Source organism: Aquila chrysaetos, chromosome 11 (assembly GCF_900496995.4).
Source record: "Aquila chrysaetos chrysaetos chromosome 11, bAquChr1.4, whole genome shotgun sequence".
Lineage (NCBI taxonomy): Eukaryota > Metazoa > Chordata > Aves > Accipitriformes > Accipitridae > Aquila > Aquila chrysaetos.
Genome location: NC_044014.1, coordinates 35,202,331 through 35,222,190, shown reverse-complemented (window position 1 = coordinate 35,222,190; position 19,860 = coordinate 35,202,331). Strand labels below are relative to the sequence as shown.

Genomic DNA, 19,860 nt, shown 5'->3' with positions numbered 1-19,860 from the left:
CAAATGGCATCTTCCCTCTGTGGCTTGAAGAAACTGAGAACATTTTCCCCCAACCAAATTCAAAGAGGTTGTTTTAGATGGAGACATTATCTGATGAGGCCAAAGCAGGGCCCTGAAGTTTCACCTGAGGAATTAAGCCTGTAGGTATTCAGGGAAAGGTGGAGACTGACAGCCTTGTTACCTCTATTCCCCCACCCTCTACTTTTTACCTCTATAGGGTATAAACTCATCAGGAGTGGGAGAGGCTGTTTAGTACCAAGGTGTAGTGCTGGTCTAATGATGCTCTGCCCTCAGGCTGCAGTTAAAAACTTACTGCAGAAAGCAGTAGCAGCTGTTAGAGGTGGTGCTATCCCCAGCTGGAGGGAGGTGGCTAGCTCTGCAGCAGAGGACAAGGGGTGCATGCATCTCAGCAGCTCCAGGGCTCAGTGGAACCTGCCCCTGCAGCTTCTTTGGGCTGAGCTGGATGACTGTGTATTTAAAACAGATGTGGGATGCTTATGAGTTGTGTTTTGCTGGCTCAAATGTAAGGCGCTGGGAAGTGTTTGAGGATGACAAGAAGGAAGGGAGGAATATGGATGGGTTAATATCTTAAGATGTCAGTGAGCTTCTGAGGAAGGGGATGTATTAAAGGCCATATTTATTTAATTTGTTCAGCCATCTTTTGGTGATACCTCATTAACTGGAACAGAAAGAAATGTTAGAATCAGGGTGTGCTGTGAGTATTCATCTGTTCTAGGCTACAAAATGATTGTGAGATATCACATGGAGGCTCAGTAGTGCTCCTTACTATTGTCAGCATTGATGGAGTGGCACCCTGTGAGCTAAGGTGTTTTCTATGCAGATATGGCTCGAGTGATTCACAAATGCAATGAACTTAAATCTTCCTCCTTTGTGTGCTGTAGCAACAGCCAGGATGGTATGGAGGAAGTCCTGAAGGCAATACCTGGGCACGGTGGGGTGCTGCATTCACCTGCAGTGTAAATATAGCAGTAAATTTGCAGCCTTTTTACAAGTGAGAAAGCCCAGATACAGGAAAAGATCAGGAATGATCAGTCAACAGCCCCAGATGGAGTTGTGGCTGTAGGCAGTCAGTGATGCCAGTAGTAGTAAATCACCATATGGGATGTTGGTGGTAGAGCTGGGGAGGTAATCCCATAGACCACAACTCTTACTGTCATGCACCTTTGCACCCCCAGGTGTTTAATGCAACCTTTGCGCCTGCCTCACCACTCAAATAATTATGGTTTCAAGGAAGATGTTTTTGGTAGGCTGCATTAAGAAAAGCCCTTGGACTCTATGTAGAAGATAAGGTAAGACAGTTGGAAATAAAAAGTTAGCTTTGTTGTAGAAATAAGTGATGTTTGAGGAAAAACTGTTTTTTTCTTGGCTATGAATTTTCAACTTAGGCAACTTTTAAACCAAATTATGCAAGTTGCTATTAAGTACAGTTTCTTAATTTTCTGATGCTGTACCTTGGAAAACATTAAATGTGATTTTTCCAAATTTCTGGGAAATGTTGAATTCAGGGGAAAATTATGTTTGCTGTCTCCCAAAGAAAGGCAAAATAGATCTAAAAGTATATAGCACAGGATTTTAGGAAGAGCTGGTTCAATATTCATTCTGCTTAAGAGTTGTGACAGTGACAAGTCATTTTGCCTTCCTCTCTCAATTTTCTTCCTGCAAAGTGGAAATAACCATTTATAAATGTAGTATTTATCTCTGTGCAGAAGGTGCAACTACTGCCAATACAGGCTGTGCTGCACTTCAACTTTAAAGTTAGAAATAGCTCCTGGTGAAGATCTTAATTTTGCAACTGACTGATGTATATACTTTCAGGGAAGTGGGACTGAAAATATTTAGGAAAAAATATTTTATTTAGAAATCTGTACAATTTAAAGGATAATGTTAATACACTATATGCATGATAGCCTTTTCAGGTGATTAAATGCCGAGCTGAAGTGGGGTATATAGCTACAGAAGCCAAGATATGAACAGCACCATCAATATTTTTCCAATTACAGCAAAAGATGGAAGATGCTGTGATTCTGAAATCATGGATATAGCTTTTCTTGTTGAGTGAAGGGATAGAAAACAGAGCTTTCTTTCCCCATCTTCCCATTCCCAACCCTTTGCAGCAGGACCAAGCTGCCTCTTTCAGGTGGGCTCAGGCGGTTACCATTGGTTCGATGTGCAATTTGCATGAAAAAGGATGGACCCAGCACGTTGTATCTAGTGTCAGTGTTGTTCTTCCTTTGTTTGGATGGCTGAATGTTTTTACTTTGCTGGAAATCTTGGTAACCGAATTGATCAGTCACTGTATTTACTGCCAAAGCTGCACTGGGGCCATGCAGGAGTGCAGTGGGGGAGTTTGCCCGTGATAGGTTTCCCAAGAAGAGCCTCCTTCCCTGGGGCTCAGCCTAGAGGCATTTTGCTTCAGTGTTTTTCTGGACTTCTCCAGCCTGAAAGTGTCAGCTCTGCTTTGGTGTTGCCCACAGGCACCCAGCTGTACATGTTGCTGCGGAGCTCAAAGGGGACAATTGCTCTGCCCTTCTTGGAGTAATCTATTAGAAGAGGCTTCCTTATGGCATTCTCTTTAGAAGATGCATCAGTTCATACCATCCCTAATCCTTTCAGTTCTGCCAATTTTGGTGCTTTGAATTTTCAGTTCAAGTATTGTATGATATTTATCAAGGAAATGGAGGAGGTGTTGCTTTGAAGAGGGAATTAATGTTGACACCTGCAAAGGCTTCTGAGAAAGGAAGAAGTCCTACTGAAGTGTGATAGAGCACAGACTGTCTAAAGGTTAGTCTCTAGGCTATCTTCAGGCCTTGGGCCACAGCACAGTATCATTAATTTGTTCTGTTGCATCTGGGCGCTCTAAATTGACTCATCTACATCCTGAGCATTTAGCGCTCTCCTGGTTTCCAGCACTTTGCAGAGAAACAAGGAGAGAAGGAGAAAGCAAAGAAGAAATAGGTAAGTGAACAGAGGCAAAAGAAATAAATTCGCTGAAGGTGAAAAACCTGTTCAGCAACTCATGGGTCTCTTGTACGCTGATCCACATGAACATAGTAATTTTGACATTCCTAAAGCATGTATGGGTAACAAAAGCTGTTCAAAGATGAATAACTGTTTGCAAAAGGGAGAAAATCTGAGATGTGGGGGGACCGGGGAGTGAAGCTGCCCTGACAATATGCCAAGGCACTCCCCTAAGCTCTTTTCTCCTGCTCTACATGAAAAGCTGTTTGAACAGCACTCTGCTCAGAGGTGTGGCGGGGAGCTGGGCAAAGGTCCTGCCCTTCTCACTTGGCATCTGGGAACTGACAGCTAACCATGGGAATTTACACCTAAATGTTGATGTTATTTGATCTTACTCATATTTTCAGGTGTTAACAACTATAAAATGATACAGCATTGAACAATAGGCTTTAGTGAATTCTAATCTGTACTAAAACATAATTCTGTTGTCAGTGCTTTGTAAAGTAAATTTTTGGAACAAATGAAAAGTACTTGATTCTTAATATTTTGGTGTTCTGTGATAAATTCACAAGTTCAGTCTATTAGAATCACGTAACTCGGCTTTTTTGACATATTTTATGGTTTGTTGCACACTAATGTAATCTACTTAAGTCTATAATTCAGTAATAATCTCAAATTACTCTTTGGCTAAACAAGAGGGAATCTAATAAACCTATGAAGAGTTTTGAGATCATTAATATTTATTTAGTTGTCCTTGTAACTTCTTTTTATACCCTTTATGAATAACTGCTCTGTACCTGCATAATTTTTGCTCGTTTTACAAGACTGCAGGACTCTTGTTGGTTGTAGCATTACCTTGAGATGTGGATGAAGATCTCATTTAGCTCAAATGTGCTGTGGTTTCTTCTACATCTTCTAAGGAGCATGCCTCCATGCATCCCTAGTCTACTGCCAATGGGATGCCAGGCAGCTATAGGTTCTTGTATAAAAGTTATGGCTTGTAAGTTAGTCTAATACTGTGAACAAACTTGTCATGGTGAATGATGAATTAGTTTTTTATTTTTGCTTTCTGTTAATTAACTTCTCCTGTACCAGAAATTATTTGTTCCACTGAAATATATGGGAATGTGCTAAGTTGGCACTCTTGATTTATTGCTTTTGCCTCATAATCTAATTTTCAAAAAAGCACTATTCAAATTTGCTTTCTAGTGCTAGCTGAGAAATCATTAACCCGCTCTCTTGAGAGCAAACATACCAGTAAAGAAAGGCAGAGGTTCATGAAAGCTACACCTCTAGGTAACATGAAGGAAAAACTTCTAAAACGCAAACATGGCGTTACTACAGCATGACTACCGGCTTCGTGGAAAAAACAATAAAATGATAGCAACTGTTGCAGAACATGGCTTTGTTATGTGTTACGACCCAAACTCTCGGTTGAAGCACACGTGAGTCTCCCAGCCTACTGCTCTGGTCCCCTCTGTTCACTTGCGTTCAATGGTATCAAATAACGTCTTCTAGGTCTGAAGTGTAAAAAAAGCCTGTAAAAGCTTATGACGGACTAAACAAACGCTGCATTCCCATAGAGTTCTGTGGCCTTGTTTGCAGTAGGTAGAGATGGATGGTTGTCTTTGTTTAGCTACTAAGAAGCTAAACTGAGGGGGGAGAAGACGCTGCAGATGGCAGACCGAGTCCTACCTCTCCCGGCCTGTCGAGGGCTGGGATCATCAGCATCCCGGGCTCCTGGGGCCTGGCTCCGGGAGCGGCCCACCCCCTCCCAGCCCGCGCCCTCAGAGCGATGCACCTTCAGTGGGAGGTGGGAGAGCCCGCGTGCCGGCCGCTTACCAAAGCGCGGGGAAATGCCCAGCCCGGAGGCGGCTGTGTCTGAAGTCCCGCCGTAGGACCGGAGTTAGGAGGGGGGTGTGAGGCTGCCGGTGCCCGATCACGGCGGAGCTGCTCGCCCTGCGCCTCCCGCGGAGGGCGAGACGGGGTGGGGGGGCGGCAGGTGAGGTCCGCGCTCTCCCGCCGCCGGGCTGGGCAGGGGGCGGCGGCCCGGGGCTCTCCCCCCGCCGCGGCGGGAGGCGCCCTCCGCGCACGCCCGGGGCCCGCCTCGCCGGCGGGAGGCGCCCCCCGCGGGGTCCTGGGGCCGTCTCAGCTCGGGTGCCGGTGTCGCTGCGGCCGGACTCTTTGCCGAGCGGCGGCGGCGGCGGCGGCGGCCGCTCGCCCCCTCCCCGCGCGCGCTGCCTGGCGGAGGGAGACGGCGCGTGGTGCCGGTCTCCATGGCAGTGGGCTGCGTGGGCGGAGTGGTCGGGGCTGCAGCGCGGCGGTGAGCGCGCGAGGGAGGGAGCGCGCGCCCCCGGCCGTCCCCCGCCCCTCGGTGTTTGTGTCAGGCTGCTGGCGGCGGTGGAGGGGCCCCGCGGCGCCGGCCCGGCCGAGGGGCGCCGACCTAGCCCGCCGCTGAAGCGAAGAGCCCCGTACCTGCCCCGGCTCCGCGCCGCTCCCGCCATGGGCGGCCCGTAGAAGAGCGGGCTCGGCGGCTGGTGCGGTGCCTGCGCGGCGGCGGCGGCCATGGCCATGGCGGTGGAGACGCGGCCGGAGCTGGTGGGGAAGCGGTTCCTGTGCGTCGGCGGCGGCGGCGAGGAGCCGCCGGAGAGCGGGCGCTGGCGGGCCGGGGTCATCCGCGCCGTCTCCCAGCGGGACTCCCGCAGCCCCGACCTGGCGGTAAGAGCCGCGCGCGTCCCGGGCCGGGCCGGGGGGTTGCGGCGGGGCCGAGGACGGCGGCGCGGGGCCTGCGGTGGCGGGGGGCAGCGGGGCGCCCCGGGCGGGCCCGGCGTGACACAGCCCCTCGCCTGGGGGGCGGCGGGTGCGGGGGGGAAGTGCGTCTCGGGGGCCCTGGCGGCGGGGAACGGCTGACGTGGAGCCCGCACCGCCGGGGGTCGGGGCCGGGGCGAGGCGGGTGTCCTCGCGGCGTGTGCGGCCGCGGTGTGGGGGGACGGAGGCGGCGGTCCCCCTTCGTGCCCCTTGGAAGGCGCGGGTGCGGTTCCTGGCCGTGCAGCCGCCTGTGGCTGCATCGGCGGTAGGAGGGGGCGAATATCTGCCCTGGCCACCGCGGGGAAAAATCGGTCTGCTCCTGGAGGAGCAGAGCTCGGGCTGGGGGCGAATGCGTCTGTTCCAGGGGAATGCAGAAACTGTCGTCATGTAGCGCTGACCGACTGGGTCTAACGTACTGGCCGCGGTGGTGAACGTTGTTATTGAAAGAATGTCATTGTTTCCCTTCCTTTTATGTCCGCTGTCACTGTTTTCCTAAGGGGTGTAGGAATGTATGTGGAGGTTTGCGGAGGAGCCAGGATATGGTCTGTTGTGCTCAGACACGCTCTCGCTGGGGGGGAAACACGACCAGGATTTCCTTGTGTTAGCGTGCTGAATGCATAGTCTGTAAAATGGAGTTTTATTGTGCTCCATGGACTTGGTTGTTATTTTATTTGTGAATTCTGTGGTCAAATGAGTGCTGTGTTGCTGCTGTGGTTGTCTCCTTCCATGTTTTTATGATGTTTGGTGCTTCTGAAAGCACGTTTAAAAATATTATGACTATGTAAATGGGCATTACGTAGGTTGAAAAAAGGAATCACCGAACTGCGCTGGGCAATCCATATTGCTGCTGGTAAGGGGGAGGCGTTCACAGCCGAACACGGTTCGGGGTGGAATGTTGCCCTTTTTACAAACTCATCAAGCAAACAATTGCCTGGTTTTAGAGGTTATTGATCGCTTGGCATGACAAGTGTCATTCACAAAATTAAGAATTCTTGTTTTCTTATGTCCCAGGCTTTAAGCTTTGTTTTAGAAACAGAATGTGATACTTGAAATGCTACTTCTTTACTATATTGTGGGTTGGGTTTTTTTTTCCCCACTCTCCAGCTATAATTCAAGTAGTATGCTGTTCATGCCCTTCTTCATGAAACGGCCTCTGTTTTCAACCTTTGGTTGTATGTGAGAATTGTCTAGAATGCTTTATTTTTAGAACCTATTTTGGATGTTATTCTTACAGGGTAGTATTCTCTAGAATCTATATACAATTATGGAAACACTGAGTAATGTTTAAGGAGATATTTACTAACATTTACAAGTCAGTGCCATAATTTGTAAACTCTAGGGGCAGAGCTGACATACAGAGAGAAAGGGTGCTAAAACGAAGCATTTCAGGGGTTGCATCTGTCATGTTAAATGGATAATGTATGCTGCCTGTTGTAAGTACTTGCTTCCTAACTTCGGTATCTTGAGTGTTTTTTCTCTTCAGATACTCTTTCATTGCAATTCTTGGTAATTTAAGGAAGAATTGTCCTGTTACGGCTGGTTTCTGAGGCAGGATGACTAAGGGTATGCTTGCGTGTCGTAGTGGAGCACCATTTGGATAGATCCAAACTACCTGAGAAGCAGGATGGATGTTCCAGCCTGCACTTCAGCCTGGGTGCAGTGCAGTGCTAACGTGGCTGTATTCCTTCTGGTATTCAAGCTAGCTACACAGCACTGCATTATGCTATGTAGATACACTCCTAGTCACCTAGGAGCGCCGGAAGCCTGAGAAGGTTTTGGAAATACTATCTAGGTCAAACAAGTCCCAGACTAGTATTTAACTACTGGAGCATCATTGCCCCCTCTAAGTGCAATATTTGGTTTTTGTGTTACCTGTTCTCTGTCCCTAAGGCACAAACAAGTATAAATCACAAAGGGAGCAGGTAGATGAAGAAACAATAAGGTTTCTGTTAGCAACAGGTAGTTTCTGTGGGTTAGGCTCTCCTTTTGCATTTGTAATTAACATTAACCTCTTGTTAGTTGATATTTGCCAACATGAGTATCCTCTTCCCCTGCCCCCAGTGAACAACAAGGGCATTTTTCTGTTAGTCCTGGTTCCACTGTATTGTCCTAGATGGAGAGAGTGCTGCTCTTATCATTCCATGGCTTTTGGTTTGAGGTGGCCATCGCTATGAATAGCTCCAGACCCTTCTGCTACTTGTTAGTGGAGTGAAATGGTAATTCTTGTTGACAGTTTCATTGCTGTCCACAAGGTGCAGCATAAAAATGTTGAAATTGACTTTTTGTCAATTTTGTGCCTTCTGAGCGGGATGGATGTTGCAGAAATATGGAAGATGCCCTCAGCCGCAGGAAGGGAGGAGGGCAGCAGTGGGCATTTTCAAGATGCTTTGCAACCAACTGAAACTGAGTTACCTTTTAATCCTGGCTTCGAAAGGAAATATAATTTACATTGGCTTTGTGTCTTTTCTTCCTTAATAAGTGTGAGCCCCCCAGTCAGTTTCAGCCAGTTTAAGAGCAGGGAGAGGTCTGAGAAAGACTACCTTCCCCCAGTCTGTGAAAGCTGACATCTGAGGGGACCATAAAGGTAAGGAGGTCATGGCATTTTGTGCACTCCTCCTGGAAGTGAAGAAGTGGTCTGCAGCTGGCCAACCAGCATGCACCAAGCTTCAAACCAGCTACAGCATATGCTGCCTCTTGCTTAGTGTCATACCAAGATAGGTAGGTGATGGGGGATGGAGCATGGTATGTGAAGGTGGGTTTAAGGGCTTGAGAAAGAGCTGAGCGTTAACAAAAGCATGAGAGCAAGTGTGAGTGTTTAGATATGGGAATATATGGACAAATGGAGAGTTTTATGAGGTGACAGATCTTAGGGAGACATGGGCAAGCTTAGAGGCAACTGACGTAATTAATGTTAAGTGGCCACAGGGCTTATAGGAGCAAATCCGCAGGAAACGGATCTTCATTAGTTCTGCTGTAAACAGAACTACTCATTAAATCAGGAACTCCAGACCTGAAGGCTGGACTAGCTGCTTTCTGCTGGTGAGCAGGCAAATGAAGACTCCAGTTTTCATATGCTGCTAAGTTTGCTTCATGATTGTATTTTCATAACTAAGTTAATGAATATTTTCATAGTTGAAATTATTGTCCTGGTAAGAAAATGTAGAAAGAACTCGGTTATCCAGTATCTTCTTCCTGATAGGTCTCTCCTCCTCCATGGAAGTATGTTAAATGACTCTCTCCTTATATTTTTCATGATTGCAACATAACTGATATATACTCTGTGTTTTTTTTTCTAAAATGTGTTTTGGTTTGGTTTTTTTTTTTAAACAAAGAAAATGAACAGTATCAAAGTATCTTTTCTCCCACTGTTTGTGGAAATGTTGCTTTCCTCAGCTTTCCTATTAATTTGCCACTAGTGGGGAGTAAGGTGAGAACAGCTGGCACAGGTTGCAAGTGCTGTTGGTCTTCTGGAAGATGAACGCCCTTGCCATTACATGCAGATCCTTCTTGCCAGGATTTGGAACCCATGCCTTGTTCTTAGTCATGCTGTAATGTTTACAGATGTTTAAAAACCCCTACAATACAGGTACAACATGTACAATGTCTACAATTTAATCCAGGAGTTTTCTTGATGATTTTCATGGTCTGAGTCACAACTTAATGGTTAGACCTCTTGATCTTTCATTCTTGAACATACCTGTTGCATGGAAAGCATTTATTTAAAAATACAAGCAAAAAAAGTTTCGTATACATACATATATTTGTGTGTGTATATGTGTGTATTTGTTTCGCGAGTCATTGAGAGAGTTCATAACAATTTTTCTGCTTAAGTAACAGTGGGTGTTATTGGAGGAAGCTGGGAACTCTATTTTTCCTTACTGTTAACTGCCTGGAAAAGTCTGTGTGTTGCTCTGATTGCAGTGATAACTCTGGGCAAATAAAGAAATGGCCAGGAGGAAAGAGGTGGTGTCAATGCCATATGATCTCCCTGGTCTTTGCTGTCCCATAAGCATTGCTTTCTGGGCCACAGGTTGCAAAATGTCTATTTAATGACTACTGACAAGATTTGACGTGGTGATGGCAGAGGTGTTTTCCTATATCGTGCTTAAAAAGTGATCATTTAGAGGAGTAACTTTTTAAAAATGTAAATCAAATTATTAAAATTATTTCAATTACCAGAAGTGCTTCAGAGTTCTGTGACTTTTCATGGTCCTGCAGTTGTATATTGAATATAGTCATATATTCAGCTGCGTATTTTCTCCCCATGAAAGAGAAAATTGAAATAAGCTTTTATACACATAATGTGCAACCTTTAGTAAAAAGTATAGCTGTAGGTTGCAGTGAAGCTATAGGTTGCAGTGATTTGGTAAGTACATATTTATTGATGTGTGAATTTTGCTGCCATGACATCCATGGATTGGAAGACAAAAATCAAGAATTGAGTACTTTGGTAGTCTTCAATGTCTTATGATAGGCAGGTGTAACATTTAGTAATTGTGCATAGGGAAATACATTGTGGCAATAAATCGCCTTCATAAAAACCTAAATATTAGTGAAATTAGTGTTTGATTTTTATTTACAGTAAAATTAGTATGGTGTAGTGGAGGAAACAATACATTAATAGTTTTTGTAGTTTTTTAAACAATAGTTTTGTAATAGTTTTGGGGGGTTTTTTAGTATCTCATCTTTGGTAGTTTACAAACAAAGAATTGTTAAAAATTTGGTATGTCTGGTAAAACCATTTGAAGAGAACAGTGGCAGACTTTGTGTGTCTGTTTTAACTGAATTTGCCCTTGCTTAACAGTAAAATGGAAGTTCACAAAATGTAATGGAAACTTATCAGTACTGTATTACAGATAACATGAAAATAATTTGAAATAATTGCTGATAATTTGAAAATAAAAGAAGATGTTTCAGAGAAGTACTCGTTATGCTGATAGTTTCTCACTAAAAGATGAAGTTAAATTTGCATTCACTGTGTGTGGAGCTGCTCTTACCCATTCTTTTTACGACCTGTAACTGTTTTATCTTCCTGCTTCTGCATTCCCAAACTTTCTGAATGCAATATGGCTTTGTCATACAGGCACTGAATTGCACTTCTGTAGGTTACATTTGTTTTCTGCCATATATTGATTTTTAGTGCAATGTTTTGCATGTTGGCCTCTGTTTTCCTTTCACTAAGCTAGCATATAAGGAAAAACTGAATGTATTAATTTTTTTTAATGCATTTGAGCTAATCTGTTTAAAAATTAAATAGCTTTTTTCATTGCTTATGTTAGACATACATGCTCTGCAGCTTTGACTTGTTAACCTTGAAATAAACTGGAAGATGCAGAAAAATCTTCAGTAAAATTAGTGTATAAAGTAAATAAAGAAATATGCTTCAAACTAGTTGTGCATAGCTTGTTGGTAGTTAATGGAAATTAAAAATACTATGTGTTTCTGTACTAGCATCTGGGTTAAAGATGAAGAGCAAGTTGTTGGTGAGGAGCCTGTCATGTTATTTATTCCAGCTATTGGAGATGATGTGAAAAACATGACAGAGTTTATCACATCACTGCAGCCTCTGGATCCAGACAAGGAATGTTGTCGTAGGATGCATTTTGTGTGTGTTTTGAAGTTGTTTTGAAAGGAGTGGGAAAAGCTTGAAATGCAACAGGGATTTAGACAATTTTCAGTTGTTTCTACTGTTCTGTATCAGTATTGAAGCCAAGAAGAGTCTTGTAAGTTTTGGTGCGCATCAGTTGGGCAATCTTTTCTTGGCTCAGCAGTAAAGAAAACTTCCTATTTCCTTTCTGTGTTTCTGATAAGATTGAGCTTGTCATCCTGTGCCTGTGAATGTCACCTCATCTGTCTTCCAGAGTTAGTACAGTTAGTGTTCAGGAAGGAGTATCTCTTTTCATAGTAATTTGACAAAAAGATCAAACACAGGAGTGTTCATATGAAACTGACTGCAAGGATTCAGGGCTTTATACTTTGGCCTTTCCTCCTCTTTGCTTTTGTACTAATAGAAACCTGAATGATGTAGATCAACAAGTAAATACGCTTACACTGATGGATTTTGAGGAATGTTTATTTGAATGTCAAGATTGCAAACAGAATTTAGGTGTCCCAAACTAGGGATTAATCAGTTTATTAATTTGCTGCATAGTTGCAAAGTATGCAGCAGTGAATGAAATGTGGAAAAAGGAAGGTTTGATCCTATACTTAAATCTTTCAGGAGGCTTTAAGAAAGATATATCTGGTATTTTCTTAATCAAAAAAACATTCAGTTTTGCCTTTTATATGCCATGCATACAAACGATGTATTATTCCACATTTGCATTACATACATTTTTCTTTTTCCAGAACTTTGTGTGAATCTTTGGAGGTGTCTCAACAAAACAGGGCATAGCCATTGTAAAGAGTTTTAAAGAATGAGTAGTAATTTTATAAGAAGCCATTCTTTCTGTGTACTTATCAAGATCTCAAAACCTGCTTGAGAACAGCAGAACTGTCCTTTAGTGTCAAACTGAGGAAAATTTAAAAGTGGTACTTTTAAAATTTGGCCAAAAATAAGCTCAACCTTCTTCTGATGCTACTATCAGTGAATTGCAGAGATGCTTAGTTCCATCGGTGATCATCAATCTCTGCTGGGATCAGGCTTGACCTTCCCTTTCAGTAGGACTCAGTAAGCTGCTTCTGCTGGAAGAAAGTAAGCATTAATCATCTGAGAAGTTTACCTGAAGTTGACAACAAGGTGGTAGTCTTGGAAGAGACACAGCTATGATGTGCTGTTACTGCCCACTTTTGTGCTTTGGGCGCTGACGTTCGGTGTTGCTGTGGGGATGGTTTCCCTCCTAGACCTACTAGGTAGGGACTGAGGCCTGCTCTGCTTGTAACCAACCAGCTTGTTCTTTGAAGCTGGTGGAGAATTCTAAGCTAAACTAATGCCATGTTGCTTCATTGTATTGACTTACCCAGAAAGTTACTGTTGTTAGTTGATGTTATTCCCATGTACCACTAACTTTCATGTTATAAGATAGAATGAGAGCAGGGGAACCAGAAGAACTGGGGATTTTGCTGTGTATTGCTTTCTAGTCATTTTCTTCAAAATATTATTATTTTACTTTAAACAGCTGTTACTGCTTTTCAGAATTAAGTGGAGTGGAGCAACTTAATCTGCTCATGAGGAAGTTGCCTCTGTGTACACAGAAACTGGTCTTGAGCTAATTCATGTACTCTGTTCAGCGCTTCATGGGCACAAATGATGCAGGGTAAGCCCATGGCAACATTTGTAGAAGTGTTGGAGACTGTGGTTCCACAGACATTTCTCTTGGTGGCACTGCTGGCTTAATTTTTTTAACCCTGAGCAGTTTCCTGATCCATTCACCATATGGCACTTCAAGCAGCTGTACTGAGGCTGAGGAGGTGGTATGGGATCTATGAGAGGCAAATGGCTGAGGGTAGGAGCAGCTTAAGCTGGCACCGTTTCCAGGATAAATGTCTCTGGACCATGGCCTGAATGAAGTAGTTGAAAACTAGCTTAAATATCTTTGAGAGTTGCAGTCACTGTAACTAGTAAATGTGTCCAACCTGCTCAGCTGTAATGCAGGGATTTTGTATTGCAGTTGAATTAATTATATTTATTCACTCAGTATGAATAATTTATTCTTTCACTTGAATAAGGAAATACGTGTTCAAAATAACCAGTAACATCATCATTTGATGTCTGTTGATGCTATACTTATTTGCAAAGGCATGTTTTGGAAGAACAGATGTGAAATCAAATGCTTTGAGGGAAACTTAAGCATCTATGTGTTAAAATGCATAGACCTCTGATGCCTCAGTAAAATATTGCATATAATGTTTCTGCATAAATTTGATCTTTTTGAGTGTTCTGATCAGCACTGTAATTAATGTAGATGTTGAAATTATTGCAGTTAGTCTTCACTGCAAGTAACTTATTGCTATGTGTGACAACTTAAGTAGACGCTGCTGACTTAGTGGATAGGTTGACGCACCAGGGTTTTACCTTTTTGCTGAGGGAGCAGCGCTCTTTAATAAAATGATGATTTAAAATCTGGAGTATGATTGCTCTGTGAAAGAGAGAGCATTTGCTGAGTCATTGCCAGGTGGCCCAAGTCAAATCTCTTTAGTCCTGCATGTCTGGTGAGGAGGGACTGGAAAGCTGTATTTTGGAGGAATGTTGGCAAAGATGGTTTGTTTTGAAACAGTCCTCCAGCTTATTTCCTTATTTTTAGCTCTTCTTGGCTTCTCTTCTTTCCTGAAACACAGAGTGTAAATTACTACCTTTCAAAAACAAACAAAACAACCCAAAAGCCAATATCAAACAGACAAAGAAACTTGTTGGGGTAATGATAGGAAATATGTGATTTAAACTGTTCTGTTAGTATAGAAAATCTTGGAGGAAGAGTAACAGGAAATTAGTAGTGAAGTCTTAGACTGGAGTTTGTTATTAATCTGTAGTTTTTCTTGCATCTTAATTCTTCCTAAAGCAAAACTCAAAGATTTCAGTTTTGCAGCCTTGGTCATCCTCAAAGGCGGGAGCAAATATGTGCAAGCAAGGCATGGTAGGAGCAGTTTTTAGTGGAGAGGTTAATGACTTTTGGTCTATAGACCTGCGGTGATATTTAAAGAATTGGGAACTAACAGTGGTCTAGGGCTAACATTTCAAGTCAAAAATACAGAAGGTGATGTAGTTGAAGACCGAATGTGAATGAGGTACTGTGGACTGTTGTTGTGACACTTACCTATCATACAATTCTAGCACATAGCTGCACTTCCCCAGCATTTCCTTAGGGTGATTGGAGCTCGGGGACTTGATTCAGCAGAGGTCTTTGGGTTTTGTAGCCCTTGCTGTGTTTTTCCTAAATGAATTTGCAGGAAACTTTTTTGAATCCCTGTCAACTTTTCAACCTCTGGTGACAAAGAAGGGTCAGGCTTTAACTGCCCGTTAAATCCTGTACTCAGGATTGCTTGCTGTTGTTTCAGACATGCTTTGGTTCCTGCATTGTGAGGTACAAGTCAACGGTCACCCCTTGTTTGCCATTTGCATGTTACTCATGATTTTATTAGGTCTGCTGTACTACTTCATATTCTTCTCTCGAAGCATATAAATGTGGCAATTTTCCTTTACTGTTTCTTAACCAGAGAGACTTGGAGGTATCTGTTCTGTCTGTCAGTCCCTACCAACCCTGTCCAAGTAAATGTCTGTTTGAACCAGATTATTCCACAGTATGCAGTTTGTTTGCATATCTTAAGCAGCTATCTACACCAAGACGCGTATCTTCACATTTTCTTCCTTTCTGCAGGTTGTTCTGAATAGATTTAATTTAATACTGTCAAGTTGAGTTTAAATTTTTTTTTCAGGACATAAAGTAACATTTTAAATGCATTTTAAATTGTAAAAATTTATTTCTCCACTGAAGTATATTGATGATTTTTTTTTTTTCCAGTTATGGTAACCAAATTGTCTATTGCAGATCCATTTATATTTAGCATACCCAGGTATTGGTCAAACCTCGGTGGTGATCTATTTAATAATGGTTAAGCAGTGAGTAAAGCTTTAAAAAAAAAAAAAAAAAAAAAAAAAAAAGATGGGGGTGGTAATTAAATACTTCTGGCTTGCTAACTATTAATCCAGGTGGGCTGTCCTAAATATACCTGATTGTTCTGTATACTGTCATATTTTAACGTTTGTATATAGGTCAGAACATGACATGAATATTTTTAGACAATGTCATGACCACTTGTTAATTTCATGCGTAGCTTTTCTGTATAATGGGGTACTTTCCTCCTTCTGCATGATCTTTTAAAAGAGATAATAAATTTTGACTCATTGAAAGAAATTTCAGTATCTTTGTATAAATAGAAAATGTTTCAAGTGCATTGTTACTTTGTACCATATTTTTCCTTTAGAAATTTGTAGTCTAGATTAATCTGTTCCTTTTGTTACCTATAGCTTTTTACAAAATTTCAATTTAGTCAGGCCTAAGACTACATAAAATATAAAATGAAAAATCTCGTATGATAAATTATTCATTAACTAGCTTACTCTCTAATTCCATCAGATGGTTTCTTTTGAAACTGAATGTAGTACTTTCATAAAGTATTGTAAAGATATTTTTTTTTAAATTTTAAAATGGAAAGACTTGGCTTTCTGTTGACACTTGGAAAAATGACTTGCTCACACTACTTAATTTTTTTGAGTTCTGTAATAATGTCTTGTCCAGATAAAGCAAGATGTGTGTGTACACTTCAGCATATTTTTTTCCTCTGTCAAAATCTTTTTGACATTGATGGATTTTCTGTTATCTAATTTTGATTTTTTTAAAAAAAAAATATTTTAGCTTTCAGATGCCTTTGGGCATGGCTTATGTTTCAGTAACATGGCAAAGTTGATCACTGCTCACTGCCTGGTTTCAAGTGTGGTAAGTAGAACACAACTTAAGTCTTAAGGTTGCCCATAAGTTACTTTTCTGCTAAAATAATGAGCAATAAAGAGTGAAGTAATGGCAGAACTTACTAGGACTCTTCAGTTGATACCTTTGAGATGGATGAAGTCTGTATCTCCAGGGGGTTCTTAGGTTCGCTGGCTGAGGTAAAAGGACAGCATTCTATACCCTTTTATGTTTTTTTTTCTAAGATGTGTTTTATGTTATGGTAGTCTACCCATTTCCAGATACCTGCAACTTGGGAGTTCAGGAGTGTTTACTGGTATATTTGAAAGAGTTTAGTGCTTCAGTGGAAACGAGCAATTGGTTCTATGTCTGTGTTGTTCCTTCCTTTCTTACAGAAGTCTGGTTTTGGTCTGGGGTTTAGCATGCCTATGCTTTAAGAAGTATGTCTTCAGTTGAGGACAATGTAAGGACATGTAGAATGGCCCTTAGGGATCTTAGGACTGAGTTGGCCAGTATTTGGAGGGGGTGAAAGAGTGGAAGAGAACTCCCCCCCCCCCCCCCCAAAAAAAAAAAACAACCCACAAAATACCAAAAAACAACCCACCCTCTTGATCAGTTCTTGAGCTTTCTTTGATCAGTGCTTCTTATGGAAAGACTGGGCAGGCACATACTGGAACTAGAGTATATGGGTCAATCAGCAGAGGAGGCAAGAGAGCACCATGATGGTTTAGATGTAGAAACTCATACATAGTTTGAAGTAAATTGACAAAAAGAAGGCTCCTTCTGTCTGCACAAAAGCCAGCATCCCTTCCTGTGAGGCTCCTGGCTCCTGAAGCAGTGGGTCCATTCTCTAACACAAGGAAATACTAAGAAATTTGTAAAGAAAAAAAAATAATTTAATGTTGAAGTTCAATACCTGCTTTCACAGTTTTACTCAAAGCTAATGGTTCTTTGAACTCAGAAAAACAAAATCTCAAAAAGCATTGATTATTTAAAGTCAGAGAGCAGAGATGAAGCTGGTATTGCTGTTTCATTAATCATAGCTTGGGCCATGTGCAGATTTTGTTCCTAGGGCTGTCAGTTTGGCATTTCTCAGGGCAGAACTGAGCTTTTTTGTGGCTCTTCTTAATTGCTTTGTTTCTTCCTCTTCCCAGGACTTACCTGCATTTACTTGTTATTTGTCAGATTTTCAGTATAAGGGAAATTAATTTGTAATGTAGCAGGCATGTGCTGCTCTTCCATGGGACTGCATGTACAGGACGGAGAGCCTGAACTCAAACCTTAATTTATAGCGAGGTAGCTGGGATAGATAACCATAGGCTGACAGTCTAAGTACCATGGAGAATAACGCAGAAGCATAATTCTGGGAGCTGGAAAGTTAGGTCTTACAAACTGCTTCCCTAATACATACTGTGGTGGAGGAAGATGTGTGATACTGTGGTAGGTTTGGACTACCTGTGGATCACAGAAAAGTGGTTCTGAGGGTGTCTGTGCTAATGTAGTCAAGTTGTCTCTGAATTTGTGCTGCTTGGTTGGCTGTCCTTTCAGCTGATTTTTAACCAAGGCTACTGTTGAATTCTGTTAGTTATGAGAGCTCAAAGAGGCAGGTAGCCTTGATGGGGATTAGTTTATCAGATGTCTAGTAAAGTGCAAACTCTGACTGCAGCTTTATCCACCCTCAGGCTATTCAAACGCTACAGTGTGATCTTATTGTCTGAACCAGTGGAGCTACAGAAATAACCTTTTCCTTCAGTGTGGAGGGCTTGGTTTTTTTTTTTTTTTTTTCTTCCTTCAGAGCTTAGGAGACAATGGTGTCTAACTTAAATATGCGAGTGTGTCACTGAAAGCTACTTTTAATTAATACCAGGTGCTTTCTTCACTGTATCAGTGTTGACTTTGCCCACATCCAGTACCTTTCTTTATCGGGCCTGTCAGCTGAGCAGTGGCAGCACAAGGTTTGGAAGTGCAGGCGTGATGATTAGGCAAGCAGCCTGCTCACCATCAGTGAAGTGTATGGCTTGTTTTGCAAGCCTCTCATAAGAAATTCATTTGTGGACAGAAACTTCTAGATCTTCTGAAATTTGGCAGTAGCTTAAAGTTAATAGGGAAGTCTTGACTGGAAAGCATGCTTGAAAAAAATATATATGTAGAAACAGTAGTAGAAAGTAATAAAAACAATTGTGTGGTAATAAGATATTGTCTACTCATATTGGCATTTATGGTGATAAAAACTAGAGGTCTTTCATAAGAAAATGAATATATCTACTTTGCTACAGAACTTGAAAATTGATGTTGTAATACTAGTGCTGTGGAGTATGTGGGACTTTACCTTTGCTATGTTTTGTTGGTATTGTTGGTTGGGAGAAGAGAGGTAGGGTTGTGGGTTCCGTGGTGTACAGCACTTGTAGTAGTGGTGAAGGCTGTTATGGTGACCAGTAATGATGAACTGGGGGCAGGATATGCTGTAAAGTTGTGCTTTGAAGTATTTTTCTTTGTTGGTTGCTTCTGTATAGTCCTTTTAACTGTTTCCCAACACTTCCATTTTAAATAATGTAAGAAAAATACTTGCTCAGATACTCTAATGAAAGATTTTACTAACAATCTGGAAGAAAATGAAGTCCTGTTCTAGCAGGGTCATGCCATATGGGTTAACAGTTTTAAGGGTGGTTAGCCTGTGACATTGGGTCAAACTTGCCGTGGTTTATAACTTGAAGTATGTGTGCATTATGGGAAATGCACAGCTGGGGAAAAAGATAGAACAAAAATTTTTCTACAGGTTGTAATGTATAAAAATAAATTACAGAGAAATCTTTAAACATTTTCACAGAGCAGTTAATATCATGACCGTACCAACTAAAAAGCATTGTGGAGATGCTTTGAAATGAGTGCTGTGAAATAACATCCCCATGCACTTTACTGCTTTCTGCGTTTTTTCTTACCTTCTAATGTTAGAAATAACAAACCGCCAAGGTAGCCAGCCTAAGAAAATTGGCAATGCTAAGGCTATGCAGGGAGAAGATGTCTTACTGTCATGTAAGTATAAATAGGAGAAGATTAGACTGCATTCTTCCTGGATGCACGAGTCAAAATTATTGACACTGCTTTTAATCTTCTCCCATCCTGTGCAAAACGCTCCATCTGATGTTGTCCTAGTCCTGTTTAGCATTTCCTGTTCCTTACTTGCCCCACTGATGAGCTATATTTTCATTTCTCCTTGGATCTCTTTATTGCATCTTTCTATGGTCAGAGTACTTCAGGATTCTCATAAACATCTTCTCCTGTCCTCACAGTTGGAAGACTTCCAGTAAACCTCCCTTCTCCCGGGTAATAAGATATTGTTAGCTAACTAATAACTTCCATTTTTAATGTGAAGCTCAAACCTACTGAAACTGTTGATTGCTCGTCTTAAAAAAGACATCGAGGGTGCTTTTGTTAGCAGTAGGTGGTTACACAGGTCTGTTGGTTGTTTGGTTCTGTAGGTAATAAATGGAGCAAAGATTTAGTAGTGGTGTGTTTTTGCTGAAGGTGATCTGAAAGATTGGGGGAGTTAACTTTAACAATGGATTTGTGGGTATGTGATTTTGTTTGTCTGAAGGTAAGACTGAGATGTTCTAGAGTAAATAGACTGTGAATTGCATGATAAACTTCTGCCAAGACTCCGTGGAATTGC

The 19,860-nt window shown here is 42.0% G+C and overlaps 1 protein-coding gene across 3 annotated transcripts in view; it reads left to right on the top strand.

Moving 5' to 3' along the window:
* The first annotated feature begins 5,406 nt into the window (after nt 1-5,406).
* The window catches only part of JMJD1C (jumonji domain containing 1C), a 166,439-nt gene continuing 151,985 nt past the window's right edge, over nt 5,407-19,860 (top strand). For all 3 annotated transcript variants that reach the window (XR_005933604.1, XM_030031426.2, XM_030031425.2), the window contains exon 1: nt 5,407-5,697. Coding sequence is in view for 2 of the 3 variants with exons in the window: in XM_030031426.2 (XP_029887286.1) it covers nt 5,545-5,697 (153 nt within the window). In the remaining variant the exon portion in view is untranslated. The remainder of the gene's footprint in view (nt 5,698-19,860) is intronic.